At 38.2% G+C, this 21,205-nt stretch overlaps 4 protein-coding genes across 8 annotated transcripts; 2 read left to right on the top strand and 2 right to left on the bottom strand.

Annotated features, from left to right (window-relative positions):
* Positions 1 to 476: 476 nt before the first annotated feature.
* Positions 477 to 6,014, top strand: LOC119986724 (translation initiation factor eIF-2B subunit delta-like). Of its 3 annotated transcripts, none has more exons than XM_038831400.1 (7): positions 477 to 1,126; positions 1,829 to 1,963; positions 2,737 to 3,059; positions 3,763 to 4,507; positions 4,598 to 4,694; positions 4,768 to 4,822; positions 5,641 to 6,014. In XM_038831400.1, the coding sequence occupies exons 1-7, from the start codon at positions 622 to 624 to the stop codon at positions 5,701 to 5,703; spliced, it is 1,923 nt and encodes a 640-aa protein (XP_038687328.1). In that variant the 5' UTR covers positions 477 to 621; the 3' UTR covers positions 5,704 to 6,014. The 3 variants fall into 3 exon arrangements, with proteins under 3 accessions (XP_038687328.1, XP_038687326.1, XP_038687327.1); XM_038831398.1 differs by having other exon boundaries at positions 479 to 1,126; positions 2,701 to 3,059; XM_038831399.1 differs by having other exon boundaries at positions 481 to 1,120; positions 2,701 to 3,059.
* A 438-nt stretch (positions 6,015 to 6,452) lies between these two features.
* On the bottom strand, positions 6,453 to 12,080 carry LOC119986723 (zinc finger BED domain-containing protein DAYSLEEPER-like). Its single transcript, XM_038831397.1, has 6 exons — positions 11,812 to 12,080; positions 11,626 to 11,705; positions 11,186 to 11,258; positions 9,835 to 10,056; positions 8,619 to 9,496; positions 6,453 to 7,726 (listed from the first exon to the last, which is right to left on the bottom strand). Exons 3-6 carry the CDS (start codon positions 11,223 to 11,225, stop codon positions 6,815 to 6,817), a joined length of 2,052 nt encoding a protein of 683 aa, XP_038687325.1. The 5' UTR covers positions 11,226 to 11,258; positions 11,626 to 11,705; positions 11,812 to 12,080; the 3' UTR covers positions 6,453 to 6,814.
* Positions 12,081 to 16,570: 4,490 nt separating this feature from the next.
* LOC119986620 lies at positions 16,571 to 18,750 on the top strand. 2 transcript variants are annotated; one of them, XM_038831256.1, is made up of 4 exons: positions 16,571 to 16,909; positions 17,032 to 17,153; positions 17,724 to 17,897; positions 18,346 to 18,750. In XM_038831256.1, the coding sequence occupies exons 1-4, from the start codon at positions 16,682 to 16,684 to the stop codon at positions 18,452 to 18,454; spliced, it is 633 nt and encodes a 210-aa protein (XP_038687184.1). In that variant the 5' UTR covers positions 16,571 to 16,681; the 3' UTR covers positions 18,455 to 18,750. The 2 variants fall into 2 exon arrangements, with proteins under 2 accessions (XP_038687184.1, XP_038687185.1); XM_038831257.1 differs by having other exon boundaries at positions 16,769 to 16,909; positions 17,001 to 17,153.
* LOC119986619 (single-stranded DNA-binding protein, mitochondrial-like) lies at positions 18,667 to 21,175 on the bottom strand. Of its 2 annotated transcripts, XR_005465300.1 has the most exons (5): positions 20,693 to 21,175; positions 20,271 to 20,497; positions 19,689 to 19,789; positions 19,070 to 19,217; positions 18,667 to 18,996 (listed from the first exon to the last, which is right to left on the bottom strand). XR_005465300.1 is itself a non-coding variant. In XM_038831254.1 (4 exons), exons 1-4 carry the CDS (start codon positions 20,957 to 20,959, stop codon positions 19,135 to 19,137), a joined length of 678 nt encoding a protein of 225 aa, XP_038687182.1. In that variant the 5' UTR covers positions 20,960 to 21,175; the 3' UTR covers positions 18,667 to 19,134. The 2 variants fall into 2 exon arrangements, 1 of the variants encoding a protein (XP_038687182.1); XM_038831254.1 differs by having other exon boundaries at positions 18,667 to 19,217.
* Positions 21,176 to 21,205: the final 30 nt, after the last annotated feature.

Here is a 21,205-nt window from a genome sequence, read left to right as displayed (position 1 = left end):
AGGGGTCTTCTTTATCAAAACTCTTATAGAAAAGAATTAAAATGTTTAATCTATATTTTTTCTTTAAAATTATGTTCGATCATGATTTAAAAAGTTACATAGAATATTTTGGTAGTCATAAATATTAGAATATTGTAGATTTTTAGTATGTCCGGATTTAACCCTCTTTTAATTTTCTAAGCTCTTAACGTGGCGTTAGATGTAATGTTTGTTATTATGAAATGAAGTGTTGGGTTTAATTTCTCTATAAAAAAATAATATATTAGATTTTAAAAAATATTAAACATTAAATTCTAAATATTAAACAGTAAATTTTAACTATTAAATTATAAATATGAAATTTGTGAAAAGAAAAATAGATTTAAAATAATTTTGAGAAGAAATTAAATTATAGTCAACTTTACTAAATTGTAGCGTCTCCAACTCGCATATTCTATGCGCGTGCGATTCATACGCAACCTAGAATTCGTATCAATTGTTACGCAACCTAAATCAGCACTGAAACTCAATGAAGCCGTGAAATCTCTTCATGGACTCCGAAGCCACGATTCTATCAACCTCACCTATCGTACTAATCATAGTCACACAGTCCTAGCGATTGCGAGTTGGGGACAAACTACCATGGACGCCCGTCGCGTTCCCCGTACGGTTCCCAAGGTGAGGCATGTGGGGTTCTTCGCCCCCAACGATCAGCCGGTGCAACCGATTCGGACTCAATCCGGGCCGCCGGGTTCGAGTTCTCCTCCGCTGTCGGGTTCTCCCGTCAGCAACTCTCTGTCCCCAGTCATGATTCCGCCTCCTCGTCACCTCTCTGACAACTTTACTTCTCGCGTCACAGCCGCTGTTCCAGTGCCGGACTCCGGATACCGACGACCAAACGGAAGAAATAGCGTCACCGTGGGAAGCTACAACACCTCGGAGTCGCTTTTGCGCAACGAAGAGTTCTCAGAGGATGCTGCCTCGTCTCAAGGTCCGGGGTGGTTTAGCAGGAGCGATTCCACAAAATTCGCTTCGAGTTTCCCTGGTGGCGGCTTTGATTTGACGTCTCTGAAATCATCTTCGGAGGCAAAGGCAGCTACAGCGAGACCTGTTGAAGTGAATAAGCCTGTTGGAGGGCCAGGTACAGGTTTGTTGATGTTTTGCCCATGTTTATTCTTGTTTTTAATATAATGCGGCAATTCGTGGAGTTGAACTTGTATCGGCTCAGTGAAGGGCGCTGTGGGAGAACTATAGCCACAATGTTAGTTAGAGCAACTTTTGAATTTGACTGAAACTCTGCTCTTCGGTCTCTTGGAGAAGTGGTTTTAGTGTGCTTCTAGTATTAGTTGGAGAATTCAACTCCCTTGTAATCACTGGAGATGCGGGCTGTGTGGAGGCTTAGGATTAGTGAGCATTTGCATATTTCTGTCTCTAAGGAACATGACCGCAAATACTTTCTATTCGGGGCACTTTTTGTTCATAGATGCATGAATTCTGTTGCTAGGTACTTTGGGAGGTGGAGCCACTTGTCATTAAGGAATGATCAGAGTGTCAATCTCTTTGTAGAGTAATAGTTGCTACTTTCCGAGATAGTGTTATCTGTTATATTATTTGCTGTCATGACCAATTCTGATAGTTCCCCTGTGCCTATAAGTGCAGCTTGAATGATGAGGAGTTTGACTGGTTTGGCTAGTTGCCTAATAGATGTTTCATTTTCATCCATTTTGTTTGTCTTTGACAAGCTAATCATAAGTGCTATGGATTATCGATCATTGGTAGCCATCTTTAGAGCCTATGTTTCTCTCTGATATTTTGCTTGCGTAATTGGAGGGAAAAATGATACTTGCAGAAAAAAGTGGAGGGACTGTTGCTGGAGTTAAGGATGAGCTGTCATCAAGTTCAAAGCCAGTGAAAGCTAAAACGACGAGAGCTGAAAGGCGTGCTTTGCAGGAGTCCCAACGAGCTGCAAAAGCTTCTGGAAAAGGTATGAGTGGATGATATGTAATCTTTCTAACTGCTTAAAAAACAACCTCCGGTATTATATGACTCTGTTTGATTAGTCTGCTAAAATGTGAAAGACTGCCCCTACCATTGGTGCACAGATGTTTATGATATGGTCTAATAGTCTTCCGGGAAAATTGCTTTCTTTAAGAAGCCGCTGACATCATTTTTAATAAATGAGTTGTGGTTTACCATGCTATTATTTTGTGTTCTAGGGCCTAGCAGTTGTGGTTTTGGGACTATGCAAGTGTATAACTTTTTAAACACATAATGGTACACAGTTACGGGTGAGTTGTGTGCATGTGGCCCAGTGGTAGAGTTGCAGGGGATGTAACCTAGAGGTCACAGGTTCAATTCCTAGAAACATTCTCTCTCCATATTGTGTGGGGGTAAGGTATGTGTAGATCATGTCTGTCCCCGACCCCACCTACTTCAGGAGCCTTGTCATGAGAGTTGTTTACCTATTATGGTACACCATTGATTCATCATCATACATCATGCATTCTGACAAAAAAAATCATTGTCTGTGTCTTTTTAATTTGGTTTGTGTTGCCTACCATCACTGATATGCTATTGATTGCTGAAAATTGTTTGCTCTTATATTTTCGAAGTAAATTTACATTAAGCATTTTGTAACTTACTGAAAGCATCATATGTAAATATGCATGATGCATTATCAATATCATTTGCATGTGTTCCTCGTCAATGACAATTTTGTAGTCGATGGAAACAAATCTGCTGCTGTATCTAAGGCAGCTGCTTCTGGTAAACCTGCGAAGCAGCCACCCCAGAGGAAAGAGGGTCCTCCAGCCGCATCATCAGTTGCAGCTTCTGAAAATAAAGGAGTTGATCGTCCACCTGAGAGGGAAAGAAAGAAGGATGCGCCTCCCCCACGGATGCAATTTGATGACAAGAATCGAGTGGAGAAGGCTAAAAGGCGTGCAGTGGTGAATCAAACAGATGCGAGGAACCGAGTTGAATTGTTTCGGCATTTGCCGCAATATGAATGGGGAACACAACTTCCTGACCTTGAGTCCAAATTTTTCCAGCTTGACCCAATGCATCCAGCTGTTTACAAGGTAGTGCAGTTCGGTAATTTATTGTATTGAATATAGATCATTCTGACATGTTTAACTTGATGCCATTAGAGAGATGTTTTGAAACATGAGTGTTCACCTGCAGCCTATGCAATAGGCTTATGTAATGTGGTTGGGTGGAATCAGCCTAGCATTTTTCACTTTTGAATGACCATTTTGAGGGTGCAATGCTTGTCCATTTGTTAAATGACTTTTTCAACCTTTATTTAGGGGGACAAAAAACTCTATAGTCTATTCCAATAATATATTTTGTAGCATAATACAGTTTTAGTTTAAAAAAAAAGGTTAAACTGGTATAACAAAACAACATGAACGATACGCCTTGTTCTCTGATTTGGTTAAAAAGTTTTTAGGCAGTCCTTTTTTCTCAGATCTTGTGTTCAATATTTATTACATATAGTTATTATACGCCTTGTTGTCATTTGTTGTATAAGCGAGGGGGTCATGCCTTTTAACAACCAATTATGGTTGCTCTGAAGTCTGAAGATGAGGATACTATAGTCATCTGAAGAATATTCTTGTTTCATCCATCCACCATGCATTCTCATGCAAAACCTATGTTATTTGGGCTCGAGCTATTAAAGTGAAACAAATGAAGATATATCGCATTATGTTTCAATCCTTCTTATGAGCTAAATTGGAATTTAATTTATTTCCTTCTTAATGACATCTTACAAACTTTCAGGTTGGATTACAATATTTGGCTGGAGATATATCAGGGGGTAATGCCCGTTGTATTGCAATGCTTCAGGCATTTCAAGAAGCCATTAGGGACTACTCCACACCAACTGAAAAGACTCTTGTTCGAGATGTAACTGCAAAAATAAGTAGTTATGTTTCGTTTTTAATTGAATGCCAGCCGCTTTCTATGAGCATGGGGAATGCAATCAGGTTTCTAAAGAGCCGAATTGCGAAGCTACCTTTAAACCTTTCTGAATCAGAAGCGAAAGCCGTCCTTTGTTCTGAGATTGATCGCTTCATCAATGAGAAGATAGTACTTGCTGACAAGGTCATAGTTAGACACGCCGCTACAAAAATAAGGGATGGGGACGTGCTCCTGACCCATGGGTCATCTTGCGTCGTGGAAATGATTTTATTATACGCCCATGAACTTGGGAAACAGTTCCGTGTTGTAATAGTAGACTCGCATCCAAAGCTTGAAGGCCAAGCGTTGCTTCGTAGGTTGGTTGCAAAGGGCATGAGTTGTACCTATACTCACATTAATGCTGTTTCCTATATTATGCATGAGGTGACCCGTGTTTTTCTGGGAGCGTCCTCTGTTTTGGCTAATGGTACTGTATATTCAAGGATCGGAACTTCATGTGTTGCCATGGTTGCTCATGCATTCCATATTCCAGTCTTGATTTGCTGTGAAGCATATAAATTTCATGAAAGGGTACTGCTTGATTCTATTTGTTCAAATGAGCTAGGTATGCCTTTTTCTTCCTCTATGAAAATAGATGTTGATTTTCATTCTGAATCCACAAGCATTTGTTTGACCACCATCAAATTGTCTGTAGGTGACCCTGATGCAATTGCAAAGATACATGGGAGAACTGATGTGAATTACCTAGATGATTTGTCCAATACGGAAAATCTTCAACTTCTTAATTTATTGTAAGTTTCAGATAATTTATGATTGAAAGCCAAATGAAAGGGGTCATAATTTCCTGAATGATTAACCTTTCAGGTATGATGCCACTCCTTCAGATTATATATCTATGATCATCACGGATTATGGCATGGTGGGTATTTTCTTTTTCAAGCAATAGCATAGTAGGTCATTCTGTTTAAACCTTGAGAATTCCTTGTTTTGTACACTTAAGCATGGTAGGGTTTGTTGATTATATACTTTTTTTCATATTGTGTTGCAGAGCTCTTCGTTAATATTAGCTAAGAAAGTTTTTGATAATTTAAGCATTTCCTAAATTGGTAACCTACATGATGGATACTGATTATATTGTGCTACCCTGCCTGTGATTTCAAAAGAGTGGCATTACTCATGCATAATGCATTTGTGTTAGCCTTAGGAACATAAGATACTTAATCAGGCTCATACTGCAGAAGGAAATTCTGACCATGAAATGGTCTACTTTGAAATTGAACATCTTCAAATAAGTTATGTATACAATTGAGAGGTATTGTTCTATTTTGCAATGGGAAATCTTCAGTTATAAATACAATTGGGGAAGCCCAAGAAGAGTATCTATTTTGCATTGGGACATCTTTAAAATAGTTTGAAATACAATTTTGAAGCTTGGTTCTATTCTGTAAATATAAAATTTTTGTAGAACTTCATCTCCTTTCACGTTTTTTAATTTGTTATCGAATTCCCGTTTTTTCAATTACCTGACAGTGACTGCTAGATGTTCGTGTCAGCTATGGGCATGCGGTAGTGACCTGTAAAATCTATTTCTATTGTAGTCTTTTTTCTTATTTCTTATGATGGAACTATGCCTTCCTATATTATTCAGTACCTGATAATGATCTCCAACTTTGACTGTTATAACTGGCATGTTTTCTTTCATAAGCTTCCTTATACAACTCTTATTATTTTTTGCAGATCCCACCTACAAGCGTGCCTGTGATTGTCCGTGAATATAGCGGGGAGCATCTGTGGATGTAGATATGTACCAATTTGCCTCTGTATCCTTTTTTTCTGGTGAGGGAATTCAATCTTACATGCCAGGAAGGATTCGGTCATGGGAGGACAAAGCAAAAAAAAGTTAACATTTTTTTTTTGGCCTCACCTAGCAGTTTAGACGGTTTTGCGTTGCTTTCATAGAAATTTTATAATCGGGTAATACATTCCTTGCATATACTTGGCTTCTGGTGTGCAAGCAGCTTATTGGAATTTACTATAATTTTATTTTATATTGTAACAAAATGTTGACGTGATTTATGATTTATTCATTCTATTGCATTGCCTTCAAAGTACGTTATATGGCTATTGCATGGAAAGGTTATTGTAGGCAACGAGTTGAGGAAACATGTTGAACTTAGAATATAAAATGTAAACTAATTCCGTGCACAAGTCTTCCGTAGTTAAGAATATTTGATCTATAAGTTGCACTCTTACGACTCTATCCCGAGTAGACTTGCCCGAGTCCCATGCAGGCTAACGCTCTGGCTTGTCTGCACTGGAGGAGAGAAATTGTTGCCCAGCTTGAGTATATACGGTAGTCTTTATATTACCAGATGATTCCAAGATGAATCAAGAGCACAATTTGAGGACTATATGGTACTAGCAACAATTGACCGACCACCTTCTCCCTCCAAGCGACAGCATACCAATCAAAATGGTTATTATGTTTTGGCTGACTGGGTATTGGCCATACAAAGATGAAAATCAAGCTCCATGAAATGCACATACGATGAACAAAGCAAAAGAGGAGGAGAAACTCTCTTATCCATGGGACAGTTCTCTCCAAGTGGTTTCAGCCAAATTTACCAACCATGAAATTTCAGTCATGCCATAGCCAAGCCACTTCATTGCAGCACCTGATGGGTAGCATTCTCACAGTTGTGAACTCTTCATCAGCATATACATCTTTTCTCCTGCTTCCTACATACAACAATGAGACAAGGAGAGGGTTCATCACCATTTTCTTCTTCTTAGTAGATGCCAAATTTCAGACTCTCAGCCGGTCAACCTAAATAATTAGAAGAAAAAGGCTCGAGCTTCCAATGACTAAATTACAGTTTCCTCTACTCATTCATCAAACACATCTCTATCATCATTTGTGTTTCTTATCAAAACCAGTGGCGCTATTATCCGCTGCTGCAGCCGCTGCCAGTTCCATCAGCCTCTCGCAGTCTATCTCAGTTGATTTATACTTCAATTTGAAGCCACCCTGAGTCCACGATCTAATACAAAGGATGGCTTGTGTGCTATCACGTGGCATGCATAACCGATGCTTATCTATTTCATCACCTTTATTGCAGAAAAGTTCTTCCGGTGCTACTGAAATAGGCTGCACAGCCAGAAAATCCCGAGCCATTACAGAGAGCCGAGGGTAGCGTGTGCTGTTGACTTTCCACCACTCCAGAACATCTGTTGATATTGGAGCAGGAGATTCTGACAGATACTGGGTGAGCTCATCGGTGGTGTTGTTCATGCTTGCCCTTCGTTTCTTTCGAGCAATTTCCTCTGCAAAAGAAACACTCCCCCCATCTCCAATCTCTTGAGCACCATAAACTGTGGCAGTTGAGAAGTGGCTGGTAGAGTAATTTCTCATAAAGTGGGTCCTTGCTTCCTCAAGATGATTTTCTGAGTTGAGACTCTCAGGGATAAGCTCGCTTTTGATTCTGGGATCGAGAATTGCTGTCATGTATGTGAATATGTTAGAAACCTGGTTGCCATAACTCCTGGCTTTCTTAGCCATGTCTTCAGCAGCATTTTTTAGCCAGTCTGGGCTGTGACGGGACTCTCTGCAGGTGGTTATTGTTTCAGAAATGTGATCCATAAAGAAGAGAACCAGCCCAATTGTGGGCACCTTATTTGTGCAGATGTTGTTTGTGGTTTTGTAGAAGGGCTCCAAGTATCCTTGTATGATCATAACTGCATTTTTCTCTGCAGAGTTTAGCATTAGCCTACTGCCTAGTGTCTCCTCGTACTTCCTGATAACTGCATCCATTGACTTCCCTGCCTGCATTACAAATTAATTTAGAGTCAATGTTTACTTTCAGTGGGCATGTATTGAGAACAAATGCGAAAATTGGTGGGTGAAGCTTCAACTCAATCTGGATTGAGGGGGTTGGAGGGTTGGGGCACGGGAACACATGAATAGGACCTGATGATTCATGCGCTACACATAAGTAGGTGCAAACACACACACAACCACCACAGAAACACACAAGTGCGCACTGCGCACGCACAAACACATATATACACACATTGTATGCTTAGGGAAATCAATTTACTCACTTTCTAATAAAAATAAACAAAGCATGAAATGGATTCAATATGTTTTTTGAATCATATTAACTCAGTACACAATCAAACTTGGCAGACACTCCTCTCCTCTGTTTGTCATGGTCATGGAATTAATCTACAATTTACGTCATACTAAACTTCTGATTAATATCCTTTAACAATCTGCATAACTTATGAATCACGAAAAAATCATCATCTACTTTATGTAGGCTAATTTGAACCGTAAATTTTCCACATTTTTGTCAGCAAAAATTGGAAGAGTACGTAGCAGTCTACAAAATCAGAAAATAACTGGTAGATATTAGCCTTTCTAGCCTTCACCAATCGTTTTGCTTTATGGTTTTCACTGGGACAACCTTTTGTTTGCTTCAGATATGAACCACTCAAACTAAGTCTCCAGTAGCAGACATTTGACGATGTTTTGAGCAAAATGCCACCTCAATTTTTGGTGAGCCCGACTAGAGAAGATAACAAGTGGTGCAAACTTTCTTTACAACAACAAGAGTGACTGTTGCAAAAACTCGGGCCTGCATCTTACGATGCAAGAACAAGCGAGCGAGAGAGAGTACTTTTCTCATATCGTAAGAACACATGAGAAAACATACCTTGCGTGCAATGTCAAGCATCATGTAATTGCCACTCCAGCGTGCCGAAGTGTCGAGGGGAAATTTCCAATTGCCTTCTTGATAAGCTGTTGCATACTGAATAAAATCGTCTGAGATCTCCACAGATGCATTTAATTCTAAAGCAAACTCTCTGATCTTGGATATGACTGGTTTGGTTGTTCTTAATCCATCGTCTATAATCATGTTCAGCGTATGTGCAGCACAAGGGATGTAACAGAATGGGCCTACTTTCTGACCATCTAAAGCCTCCTTTAGAGTATGGCAAGCATGAATAGCACTTTGGCTGTTATCATGGGTACAAGAAATGACTCTATTATCAATGTTATACATCTTGAGAACCTTTATCAGGCAGCGGTATATCTCATTACCACCAGAAGGGTATGATATGCGACATATATCAAGAAGAACCTTTTGGAATGCCCATTTTTCATCAATCCATTGGCATGTGACACTCATGAAACAAATTTGTTCATATGACGTCCAAAAGTCAAGGGTTATTGAAACCTTAGAAGAAACCTGTTCCAAACACGCCCTCACATCTTCCTGCATGCACCTGAAAACTTCACGTAATACTGCTTTGTACTTCTCACCTGGCCAAAGCTGGATTGCAGGATTGAGAAACTTAAACGAGTTCACCAGCCACTTTTCTTCCAAGGTTGAAGGAGGAAGAGAAGCTAAAGTAAGCCATTTAATGAGCAGCCAATTCAGATGATCATAATCAACCTGAGGTGCTTTCCCTTGTGGTTGAGATTTCTTGATTACAACAGGGGTGGATTGTGGTGCTGAGCTACTGGGGACAACATCTCCGGACTTATCATATCCTGGATGCTTGTTACTCAGGTGCCTCCCCAAATTACCTTCCACAACATGGGGAAATCATTATTATTGAAATACGGGCTTAAAAGACATTCGTAGTAGAGGAAATAATCTCATGTCCACACTAGTCTTGTGAATCATCAAAGTTTATACAATGAAAATTAAAAGGTTAGGAAGGAAAAAGGTAAGAGCCTCTTTAGAAATAAATGTCAAGTGTGTGGAGTTGAGTGAACCTTGTACCACTCTTTTAAAGCCCCTCAGGAGCACATGGTTTTGTTTGCAGTTTACCCCCTCCAAGGTCTAAGTTTAATTCAGAGCCAGTGTGGGGTGGGAGATTTCAAAAGGAAGGGGGAAACAAAGAAAAGAAGAAGATTATTACCTGTTGCAGTAGCAATTGAATAGCTCTGTCCACAAAACTTGCATCTCCTAATTTTTCCATCAGGAGCTGTCTCAAAAAACTTGAGAAAGACTGATGTCATAGTTTTCTTTCGCGGTTTGACTGGAGGAGTAGCATTTCCCTTTTCCGAGGAACCAAGTCCAATATCAATGGGGTCAATGTTTGGAAATAGCGCCATATCCATCATGGATTTTGGTTCCATATCTACACAAAGCACAATTAGAGAACAATTATTTATTCACGGTAAAAGCTGTAAACAAGTTTTATTGCATACAACCCCTCAAATTGTAAAGCCTTGTTCCAAAGTTTAAACGGAAGTATAAAGCTACTATGTTCCAGATGCAGTTGGGTAATTGAAACTTGAATCCTTCAATGCAAGAATGTAACAAAACACCATAAAGAATAAGATACAAAAATTGCATTCAACACAAACTCACAGCGCTGAGACTCCTGATTTGAAACCCTTTTAAAAACCAATTATCAAAATGTAAGAAAAAACCAGCAACCTCAAGAATCCCCACTTCTCATACAAGATCTTTTTTTAAAAAAAATCAGACCCCTCATATATGTCACAGTGAGCTGTGTTGTAGTGTAACACCAGTTGCAACTGTTTGGAAAAAGATAATGTTCTGGTAGTGATTGTGAAAAAGGCCTAAAGGGCACTATTCTTTTGCAGCCAAAGGCTGAAAGGAGATAGACAACTCTGCATGAGACATCACCACAATGCTAGCTTAGCGGTAAGAGTCGGAACCATTTTTCACCTTAGTTTTCTTAACAGGCGAACATGTGGTCCACTAGTAGAGTTGCAGGGGTGCAATCTAGAGATCACATGTTCAATTTCTGGAAACAGTCTCCCCGCATATCATGTTGAGGTAAGGTATGCGTGCATTTTGCCAGTCTCCACCCACTGCGAGAGCCTTGTGCACGGGTGTGTTTATATTTTTCTTATACAATCCAATGGACCAACGGCTATCATATTTGACCTCTGCTCCTATTATTTGGCTAATAGCAAGAGGGAAGATTCATACTTGTTTGAAATTATGAAATTTAAATCAGAAAACAACAAAAAGAAACATAACCATCCACTATGGTGCAAACAATACAGAGGTAAAGGTGAAACAACACTGTCCTATTCATCCAAAGAAAGGTAAACAACTCAGTGCATCTAACCAGGAGAAAAGAGAAAAAAAAAACTCACAAGTACAACCAATTGTTAAATATTTTCAATTATTTGAACTCAGCGCTTGCCTTGTTAACATCCACACATAACATCAAATATAAATGATGATTAAAGAACAAGTGCATGCATATAAATAATATGACATGTACGTACCTTTGTAAGTTTTATAAGTGTTGTTCACATTCCAGTCCATTTGGTCCCCAGTTTTTCCAGCAACTGTAACTGCCTGAAAAGTTCCAGAAAAATAGTTAGAAACCACATGACCTGATACAGCAAATATTCAACATAGGGAGAAAAAAAACAACTAGATTAATTAGATGACGTTCATCAAGTTTTCATGCAAAACAGATACTTGATGTTTCTAATAAAAGTTATATCAAACAATTTATCCTTGCAAGATCCCTCAATCTAATATTCACCAGAATCAAGCTTAACCAAACTTTTGAAAGATTAAACACCATATCACTGATTCACAACTCAGATATAAACGTGATTATAGAAAGAACAAACAAAGTAATCCGAGTCCCCGGAGCTAAACACCTCAAATTCACAATTGAACTTGTCAATCAAAATTCGAAGTTACAATTCGTTACCCCAAAATTAATGAGAAATGAAAGAAGCCGAGGCGAGAGCACCGAATCGCTGATCCTCGTTCACTTTTCGACTACAAGAGCTATCACCAGAAGTACAACAAAAATGTAAGTAAATTACAAAATTCGAAATTTACACAGGAGAGAGACACAGAGAGAAAGAGAGCAAGTGCTAATCAGTAACCTCACCAATGATTTGATCGGCGACGATTGGAATCTTGAAGAGAACACTGAAGCAAAGAGACTGAAAGAAAAACGAAAGCGCGCGAGAAAAATAAAGAGTGGGGGAGAGATGGAAGCCAGAGGCAAAGCGAAGAATTGGCTATGGATCTAAGCCGGATCTGAGCCGAGACCAGAAGACAGAGAAACAAAGACACATAAATACCATTTAATAAATTTTTTAATTTAAAAATAAAAATCAAAAGTTGTCGACTTCACGGAGCCGCTACGCTTGATGTGTGGTCACAGATTAAACCTCTCTTCCTGCAGCGAAGCCGGTTAGTTGGTAAAAGTCTAAAAGATGACGTTACGGAGGCGGCGGCTTGCTCTGACGCCATTTTCGTGTCTAAAAAGCCTCTGTGTGTCCGAGGCAGTGGCTCGGCTGGGTTTGGGCAACTCAGGTTTGGTGTCGGATGACCGAGCCAAGTTTGTCTCTTTTTTTTTTAATATATATTTCAGATTAGTATTAATGAGTGAAAAACAAAAGGTTTTGTTGAGTGAGCCCGCACGAGTCGGGCGTAGCCAGCTAAAACATTCAAATTAAACGTTCGAATTTTATTTTTTTCCTTAAAAGTATGTTAAGTTCGTAATCCAACATTAAAAAATGAAATATTAAGATTAACATTTTTAATCCCTATTTTTCTCTAAAAAATGAAATGTGGTGCCTGATTGCTAAGCCTTTATCCTACATCGTATTCGCATAATTCAAATGAGTAATATATAAGCAAATGTCAAGTCTCTCTCATACAATCAACATGTTTTCTGGGCTTAAGAATCAATAACGATTGATCAAGAAAAACATATTCGTACGAGTCTTTGCCCCAAAACGGATAATATTGATTCGTTGTGTTTGTGTGTTGGATTTTATAACACTGACTAATAGGGGCGAAGCTATGTGTTGCTAGGGGGCAGCTGACCCCCTCAAATTTTTTTAAAAACCCTAATCATATAGTAAAGATCCCTTGAATTTTCAATTTAGACCCCCTTGTTGTAAAAGATCTTGCTCAAGTGCTCATGGTTGAAATAAGAATACATATGATAATTCTTACTTATCATATTTTATAATTTTTTTATTTTTAGTATTATTTTTTGTACTTTCAAACACATAATTAATAGATAAACAAAAAAAAATTCTAGGGCCGAACCCCCGTTTAGCTTTGCCCACTCTAACATAAGATCGTTTGTCCGTCACTGTGACCCCCTCCTTAAGAAGTCAAATATATCAAAATTAAGAAGTAAACCAATGAGAGGTGGCTCAAATGATAATCGTCTGGGTTAAGCATATGTGCGCTCAATGTTCGATTCTAATGAGAACCATATTTTTCAACGATATTTTAAAAAAAATGAAGAAGTCAAAAATAGTATAATTGATTAATTTCTATAAATTTTTTTTCATAATTAAGGTCCACATATAGTAAGTTAGTAACCGTACACCATAAAATCTTAAGGATTCTGAACTATTGGTCCAATGCAAAGGTGGACTATCAACCATGCCTAGATTCATTGGGCCAATGCAACTAACTTGGATCAGGCCCAAATTACTTATTCTCACTTCACAAGAAGTTTAGCCAACAACAATGCGTGGGTTCGTTGGTACAATGCAACTAACTTGGATCGGGCCCAAATATTTATTCTCGCATTTTAGTAAATACAGGGGAAGGGAATGTGAGAGACTCGAACTTGAGACCTATATAAGATACTACATACATATATGCCATCTTAGTTAATACGTTTCTCATATTTTAGATTAGTTTGAAGAAGTTTTATTATTATTTGTTGGTGGTACTGGTACACTTGCCATTGCAAATATGTCAGCCTCTCCGAAATATCTCATTTAATTAAGCCTCTAGCTAATGTCATCAATCTATAAAAATAGTAAGTATGCAACTAATTCAGAGTTTAATATATATAGTACAAAAACGACAATTTGATAGTGTCGAAGACCACAACACCATAGGAATCTACTCATAGCCTAATTAGTTCGGAGCGTTTCTTACCTGTTTGGAGATTATGGGTTCGATTCTTACCGAGTCGATAAGTCAATACATAAAATTATTATGTGCTTGCGTGGTAATTTGCAAGCTATTAGACAGATGCACGAATTTGCCTAGGCATTAAAATATTTGTCCAAACTACTATAGAATTTGTAACTTCAAGGGTCAAAAATGCAATTAAACCAAAATATAAAGAAAAAAAAAATGGAAGTGAAGAAGACATGCATGATGCATGAGCACCACTGATCCATCATCTCTCTTTTTTTTTAAAGGAGCACGTCATCGACCGTACACGTGGACACATGCATTCTCAGCCGACGACGAGCTGCATGCATACCTGAGTCATGAGTGGCTATAAAAAAAAAAAAAAAACATGATTAGACGGTTTAAGATTTTCAGAACATGACACTTGTCATTCCTCCAGCACACTACAATTGGACCCCCCAAGACTTTCCACCATTTCTATGCCAGTAATGATACGGATCCGACCGTTGATATTCCAGTTATCTTAACTACTAATTAAATGGAGTCTATGATTCACTTTATTCATGTGTGTCCGACTCATCAGATCCTATACTTCCGAGGTGGGATTCAGATCATAAGATTCCACCACGCTCTATAGCCCTGACGCTCACGTAGACTGGCTTTGCATTAGCTAGCCCTAGTGAACAGACGCCACCACCTTTGTGGCTTAACACTAACTAGTTCCGAATGAACATTTTTGTACCGATGTCACCATCCACGTCCCACGATTGCAAGTTTGCAACTAAGAGACGTGGTGTAGCCTCTGATATCAATTGATATGAACATTGTGAGAACCACATCCTAAAAGCTACCTTATGAGGATGGAAATCCCAATACATATATAAACCTCATATCATAATCCCATATTTCCGATGTGTGATTCAGATCGTAACATTTCAATGATTGGAATAAATGGGATACCAACTGTTGGTATCTTTATTGTACTCGTTTATCAACATATTTGTAGAATGACTATTTCTTTACTAATTATTTAATTAATATCTATATCCAATTCCAGCCTGACAAATTTTATATTAATATTTGTCCAACCACGGTATTTATGTAAATAATAAATGTTGATCACTTTAATTTCTTGAGGCCATTTTTATTCAAGTTCCCTCTCTTGACAACAAAGAAAATGAAGGACATGTTGATAGGTCGTTCTCAAGCTGTATATATATTCTCTGCATTTGAATCAATTTTTTTTTGAGGATATATGCATGACTTTCTCTCTGTTTTGTCTCTAACATAAGCTACAAGAACACAACAACAGAGTAGTCGATTCAATCACACACACACATATATGTATGTAGTGGTGCAAAAGGTCTTAGTTCTATTCCTATTGGGAGGAGTATTCTTGTAGCCACGTTCTAGGCTTTGGCCTAATTATCTTGTCGTAAGATGGGAAACTTCTGTACTCATGGATCTAAAGACCCGCGTTTAGATTCATATCGAATGTTTGAAGGTAAGTATCTACGGTGTTGTTTTCTGTTAAAAAAAAAGGTGTAGATGGGTCCAATTTGAATCATATATGGTTTGACCTACTGAAATTGGTATGGAGGAGTGTTTGAAATGTGACCACTAAATTTGTATGGAATATTCGTTATGCATTATATTTTGGAATAATTCTGCTCCTAATTAGGCAAATGAGTAAAAGATTATACTTAGACTCGATAAATAAGTTTAGGGTTTAGATTAGAATTAAGAAATCAGTTACCCAACTCTTAGCTAGAAACTTATTTTGACTTAAAATTTCCGAATATGATGTGCCCTTTGTGTGGTCCTATCCGATTCTAGCGGATACAATATTTTTTAATAACCTATACGATATAATATAAATTTGTCATTTGAACATCTGATATACGTTTAAACTCGAGTCGTTAGGCCTGTATGTACATAAGTTTTCCATTGACGACATTGTAAGTTGAGCCAAAACCCAGCGCGTGATTATAAGAATATTACTCCCAATGAAATCTAACTCAGGTCTTTCTGAGTCTAATGCACAATAATGACTTTGTTTATGACATTGAATCCACATCTACTATACTTTGTAATGTGCATTGTTGCTGGTTAAACTCATGAGCCTATTTAATAGCTCACAAATTATTGCAAGTAATAATAATAATAATAATTTCATACACGGATTCGGTAGAAATATGCATGATAAAACATTAGGTCCCTCAACTATACCCTTAGTTTCACTTTCATTCTTAAACTTTTTTTGCTCTTAGCTTCATCCTTCAACTATTGAAAGATATCTATTTCGTCATTCAAATGAGAGAGTAGCCGGAAACATCCAACTTGGCATCTAATTGGCATATCGGAGTAATCCTATTTGATAAATTTTGACAAACGTGAATGATATTATTCATAAACTATTAATGTGTAGCACTTTTAGTGTTTAAATTATACAACAAAATAGTTCGAGTTTAGATTCATATCGAATATTTGAGGGACGAACGAGGGACATTTAAATAGTTGATAGACGATTTTAAGAGGAAAAAAATGAAATTAAAGGTATAATCGATGGACCAAATGTTTATTTTTGTCGTAAAAATATAACTAAAGTGCCACCTAAGCAATTTGGTTGACCTATGGACGGATAGATTGGGTAGAGAGAGATTAGAGAGAGAGAAACAGAGAGGACAACTCATGAGACGTGACTGTATCAACCTCACACAACATGACAAAAAGGCCCAAACTCTAATAGCAGTCTAGAGAGAGACAGGGAGAGTCAGAGTCAGATACAGAGAGGACTCTCATACAAGTCTAGTGGGAGAAGCAGGAAGATAGGGGGAGGGTTTTGAATTTTGATTGGATTAATGGAGGATGTGAGAAAAATAGTGGTAGTAGTAGAAGACGTTGATGCGGCAAGAACAGCGCTTCAATGGGCTCTCCATAACCTCCTTCGTCACGGAGATTTGATTACTCTGCTTCATGTATTCTCTCCTGCAAAATCAAGAAGCAAGAAGAAAATCAGGCTGCTTCGATTGCAAGGCTACCAGTTGGCCCTCTCGTTCAAAGACATATGCCACAATAACTTCTTCAATGTAAGTTTAATCTCTTGATCGAAACAATTCATTGTGTGTTTGTGTGTGTAATTTGTGTGACTAATTTCGTTTAATTGTTTTTATTATATAGATGCGATAATCAGAGAAATTGTGTTACACAGACAAATATTGAGATTATTGTCGCCGAAGGAGACGCACATGGAGGGAGGATTGTGGCGCTGGTGCGGGAGATTGATGCGTCTATGCTTGTTGTTGGTCTCCATGAACACAGCTTTCTTTACAGGTAAGTTCAATGACATCAATCTTCATGTCTTTTCATTTTGATTTAGGGTTTCAGTAAGAACTGTGATTTTTCAATCACAAAACATGTTGTGTGTAAATGAGGTCAATTCTGATGTTCTGAAGATTATTGTGACTCAGAATTCTGTGATTTGGGTCAGTTTCAGAGGAAGGTGCAGGAAATTAATGTTCAAATGTTTGATGGGGGGTTCTTCAAATGGGTACCAAGAAATAACAATAATTGAATACTCAAACTTGACAGAGTCATTTTTTAGGGTTGGATCAAATTGGGACCAAATGGGGACACACACGTGACATGTCTATGGGATGTTTGAGCTAGGAAATGTTCTCTGTCTGCCCAAATTGCAGGAAAATTTGGTATCTCTACAGTGTCAGGAAAAGTTCCCTTTTCAATGAAAGATTGACAAAGTTGTCCACTAGAAGAAAAACAAAAAAAAAGGGAACTATTGGACCAAAAAAGCAAAATTTTTTTCATCATTGGTTTGGACCATATGAATTTGTATTGTGAGGAGACTCAACCCTTGAGGCCTGGTTTTCTTTTTCTTGTGTGTAGGTTGGCTTTGACACATGACAATATTGCAGACAGCTTCAGTTGCAAAGTATTAGCAATCAAGCCTCCCATAACATCTTCATTGAGAAGCAGGAGCTGTAGTAGTGCAACAATGCTAACAACACAAGGCAGTTCAACCAACATGGACTTTTCATTGATTGAGATTGCCAGATTAGAGTGAGTTTTTCTATCCAACTATTACCTGCTCATCTTTTGGATTGTACAGGATTTGGTGTAGCTTAATCACTTTTTAATGGGATCAATGACTCAGATTCCTTAAAATTATTCCAACAACTTTAAAAACTTGGTCTAATAAGTCATTATGAGTTTGCAAAATGACCCAAAGGTGCATTATGGTCAATGTGCAGATGAGTCCAGAAAAGTCCTGCTGAAGTAAACTTAGTGAGATTGGTGGGGAATCTATGGTTTTATGTGTATGTCTATAAGCAATGAGTATTAAACAAACCATGCATTAGGTATCCATTTTCATTTGCATATATCAGAACTGTGACTACACTTAATATATAATAATAGGATACTAAAGAATCAGTGCTCCATTTCTGACTTTGCAGCTTCAAACATGTCTGCCATTGCTAGTACTAAATGTTCAATTTTGTGAATGCAGGATCCCTGAAATTCCTCCACCAAAAATCCCATACAGAATCTGCCCAAGTCCGTATGCAATAATTTGGAGATCAAAGAAGTCCAGGAGGAAAGGTAGATCTTCAATTTGAGGAGTCTCAATGTTCATCTCAGAGGCATTGGTTTTGCTCACTGGGTTCACTTAAATAACAACAATTCTTTTCTTTTGGTGGGGTGGGGGTTTGGATAGGACTTCAGAATTGTTTCACACAACAGAGTAGCTGATACAAATGAAATACTGGAATTAACATGGTACAACTGCCTTTCAAAAGATCAGTTGTCTCATTTTTCTTGTACACAGGGATAGATGAAATAACATTATTGATCTATAACTTGTACTTCCATGAAATGTTTCAGTGTCATGGGAGGAGATGGTGATTAATCTTAACCCTACTTGTATACAGATGCTCTAATTACCACAAACATGTGTAGAAGCTAAATGCCTTTTTATATAAACAATCTCTGCAGTTACTGTGTTTTCCAGTAAAACAAACCATGTTTGGCTGGAGAGAAAAGAAGGAAAAACCCCAGTAAGCTGTAAAGATGACCATCAGGAGGGGCCAGTGTTGCATTAATAAGATCCACTGGTTCATTGGTCAGACAACTGGCAAATGTAATCGTTCCCCAGCATTTCCTGCTTCCATAGCATCAAATACTATGTCAAATACAGAAATAAAATGCCGACTCAGAAAGATTAAAGTAATTACAAATTTGAGAATGAACTATGAAGTTCTTTTTTGAATGTCAAGTTCATTCCTCCTTCCATCTGATCTTAGTAATAGCCAACGCTCTTAAATTCTGATGGACTTGGTTGATGGTCATCATCAGCACCCTTGCAGAGAAACACGAGACGACCTGCATAAATTTAAGAAATGAAAGTCTAAAGATGAAGTGACCAAAATCAAAATAGGCATATACATAATTCTATATCAGCATGCCTTCATCAACAGTGCGTTCAGGCCTTCTACAAGAGTAGACTCCTCCCTCTCAAACTCTCACACACACTTTTCTTTTCAGAAGAGCAAAGAGAGAGATATTACAGATGCCCATAGGCAATAGGGCCGTAAAAACTAAACCAAATAGCCGAACCGACCGATAACCAAACCGATCGGTTAGTTTTTTTTTAAAAAAATATATAATTTACATATTTCTTTAAAGACTATACCAAAAAATCCGATCGATAACTGACAACAACCGACTGATCGGTTAGTTAAATTTATATCAAAAAACCGGAAGAAAACCGATCATTTTCATTCCTAATGGGCAATCAAGGAGTTTTTGCTAATTTGCAAAATAAATTAATGGATTGAAGCTTGTCGTAAGTACCATTTCGACGTATTGCAATCTCTCTTTTCCATCGAACAAGACCAGTAATTGGATCGGTGAAGATCGTGGTCTCCAGGTTTCCCTCCAAATATATAATTGAACTACAATAAACAAAAATTGAAGACATTAAGAGATTTCACAAATCCAGATGATAACAATTGAAAGTTAAAGGGCGACGGAGAGTCAAGTGCACCAATCCTTTCCAGGTTATAATAATCAAAAGTGATCCACGAATTACCAGTGAAAATCATACTTTTACGGCAAAAATAAAATCATTGAGGTATGCCACAACAAGAAGGTTGGAAATACAAGGAGGAAAACAGAACCACCAAGAAGAAACTATGAGGAACACAGACAACTCACGCTGTAAAAATTAAGTAAATCATACAGACACTTTTTTGTTTGTGACACTTCTAATTATGCTACAAATTATTTGCAACGACAGAAAGAGATATAAATATACCAATAACTACGCAAGATTGGATGAATATTGAAAAAGTTCCATGGGTTTACATGTGATAAATTTTCATGTAAGTGTACCGCTAAAAACAGAAAAGAAAGGCTCTTACAGTAAAACCTCACCCAGGTAGAGCATGCTTCACGGCAATATCTCCCAGCCTTTCTGGATATACTGAAACCCTATGCCACTGAACAGCACATCGATTTGCATAATCCCTGGGCTCCTCATTCTCCAATGGCCTGCGATTATTGCGAATCCCACCAGTTCCAATTGAAAACAGTGTGACCGACCTCCCGCTGCGCAGCTTCTTCTTTATCGGACTTTGCCCCACTTGCCCCACAATTATCGCCTAAAACCACACGCACAACAAACTGATCAACCAAAGCCCATCAATTTCATCAATAATAACAATTTCCGAGCGAAATTAAATGTTCGAGTAAAGTATAATGACCAAGATTAACATACGGGTCATTATATATTCAACGAACCAAGTCAATAACCAGGAAAACCAGGAAAATGTGGACAATGGAGTGAGTAAATGCACCTTGTAAATACCCACATCGAGGCCGTTCTCGAGTGGTCGTTCATAAATCTCCCGTTTCACTCCCGATCCCTCAGGTGACGATGATTGTGGTGGCGGTTGGGATGCGTCAGGAACTGACTCGTTGTCCAAGTCCGAATTGTCATGGTCGGAGCCCTCGTGAGACGAAAGGCTGGTGGAGAAAGGCACAGAAATCTGAGAAATTGTAGGGCTTGTGGAGAAAAGAGAGCGACAGAGTCTTCTTGAGAGGGTACCAACCGAACGTTCCATTGTTCTGAAAAATGAGCGCTTTCGTTCTCCGTAGTGATTTGGGGTTGTGCCGTTTTGGAGTCTCAATCTAAGAACTCTTTTTTTTTACCAGTAAGGCCACGTCCCAACGGCCAGATCCTGGGGTAGTTTTAAACCGAGGATGGTCATCCCGTGCACACAACGACCCCTAATTTAATCAACTTGATTCAAAATTCAGTACACAAATAAAACTAGATCAAGACCAAAAATAAGTCTCTTTATCCTTCT

The sequence above is a fragment of the Tripterygium wilfordii genome, chromosome 20 (assembly GCF_013401445.1).
Source record: "Tripterygium wilfordii isolate XIE 37 chromosome 20, ASM1340144v1, whole genome shotgun sequence".
Classification (NCBI taxonomy): domain Eukaryota; kingdom Viridiplantae; phylum Streptophyta; class Magnoliopsida; order Celastrales; family Celastraceae; genus Tripterygium; species Tripterygium wilfordii.
The sequence above is the reverse complement of the archived record's forward strand: the minus strand, read 5'-3'. Positions and strand labels throughout refer to the sequence as shown.

Bases quoted from the DNA above. Each gene is read 5' to 3' on its own strand.
- LOC119986724 (XM_038831398.1), top strand. From the start codon at position 622: ATGGACGCCCGTCGCGTTCCCCGTACGGTTCCCAAGGTGAGGCATGTG. The intron at 4,508-4,597 runs GTATGCCTTTTT...AATTGTCTGTAG, and splicing joins TATTTGTTCAAATGAGCTAG to GTGACCCTGATGCAATTGCA. The intron at 4,695-4,767 runs GTAAGTTTCAGA...TTAACCTTTCAG, and splicing joins CTTCAACTTCTTAATTTATT to GTATGATGCCACTCCTTCAG.
- LOC119986723 (XM_038831397.1), bottom strand. From the start codon at position 11,225: ATGGACTGGAATGTGAACAACACTTATAAAACTTACAAAG. The intron at 10,057-11,185 runs GTACGTACATGT...TGCTTTGTGTAG, and splicing joins CACTTATAAAACTTACAAAG to ATATGGAACCAAAATCCATG. The intron at 9,497-9,834 runs GTAATAATCTTC...ATGTTGTGGAAG, and splicing joins TTCAATTGCTACTGCAACAG to GTAATTTGGGGAGGCACCTG.
- LOC119986620 (XM_038831256.1), top strand. From the start codon at position 16,682: ATGGAGGATGTGAGAAAAATAGTGGTAGTAGTAGAAGACGTTGATGCG. The intron at 16,910-17,031 runs GTAAGTTTAATC...TGTGTTACACAG, and splicing joins GCCACAATAACTTCTTCAAT to ACAAATATTGAGATTATTGT. The intron at 17,898-18,345 runs GTGAGTTTTTCT...TTGTGAATGCAG, and splicing joins ATTGAGATTGCCAGATTAGA to GATCCCTGAAATTCCTCCAC.
- LOC119986619 (XM_038831254.1), bottom strand. From the start codon at position 20,959: ATGGAACGTTCGGTTGGTACCCTCTCAAGAAGACTCTGTCGCTCTCTT. The intron at 19,790-20,270 runs GTGAGGTTTTAC...TGTTTATTGTAG, and splicing joins GTGAAGCATGCTCTACCTGG to TTCAATTATATATTTGGAGG. The intron at 19,218-19,688 runs GTACTTACGACA...AAATTTATGCAG, and splicing joins GATTGCAATACGTCGAAATG to GTCGTCTCGTGTTTCTCTGC.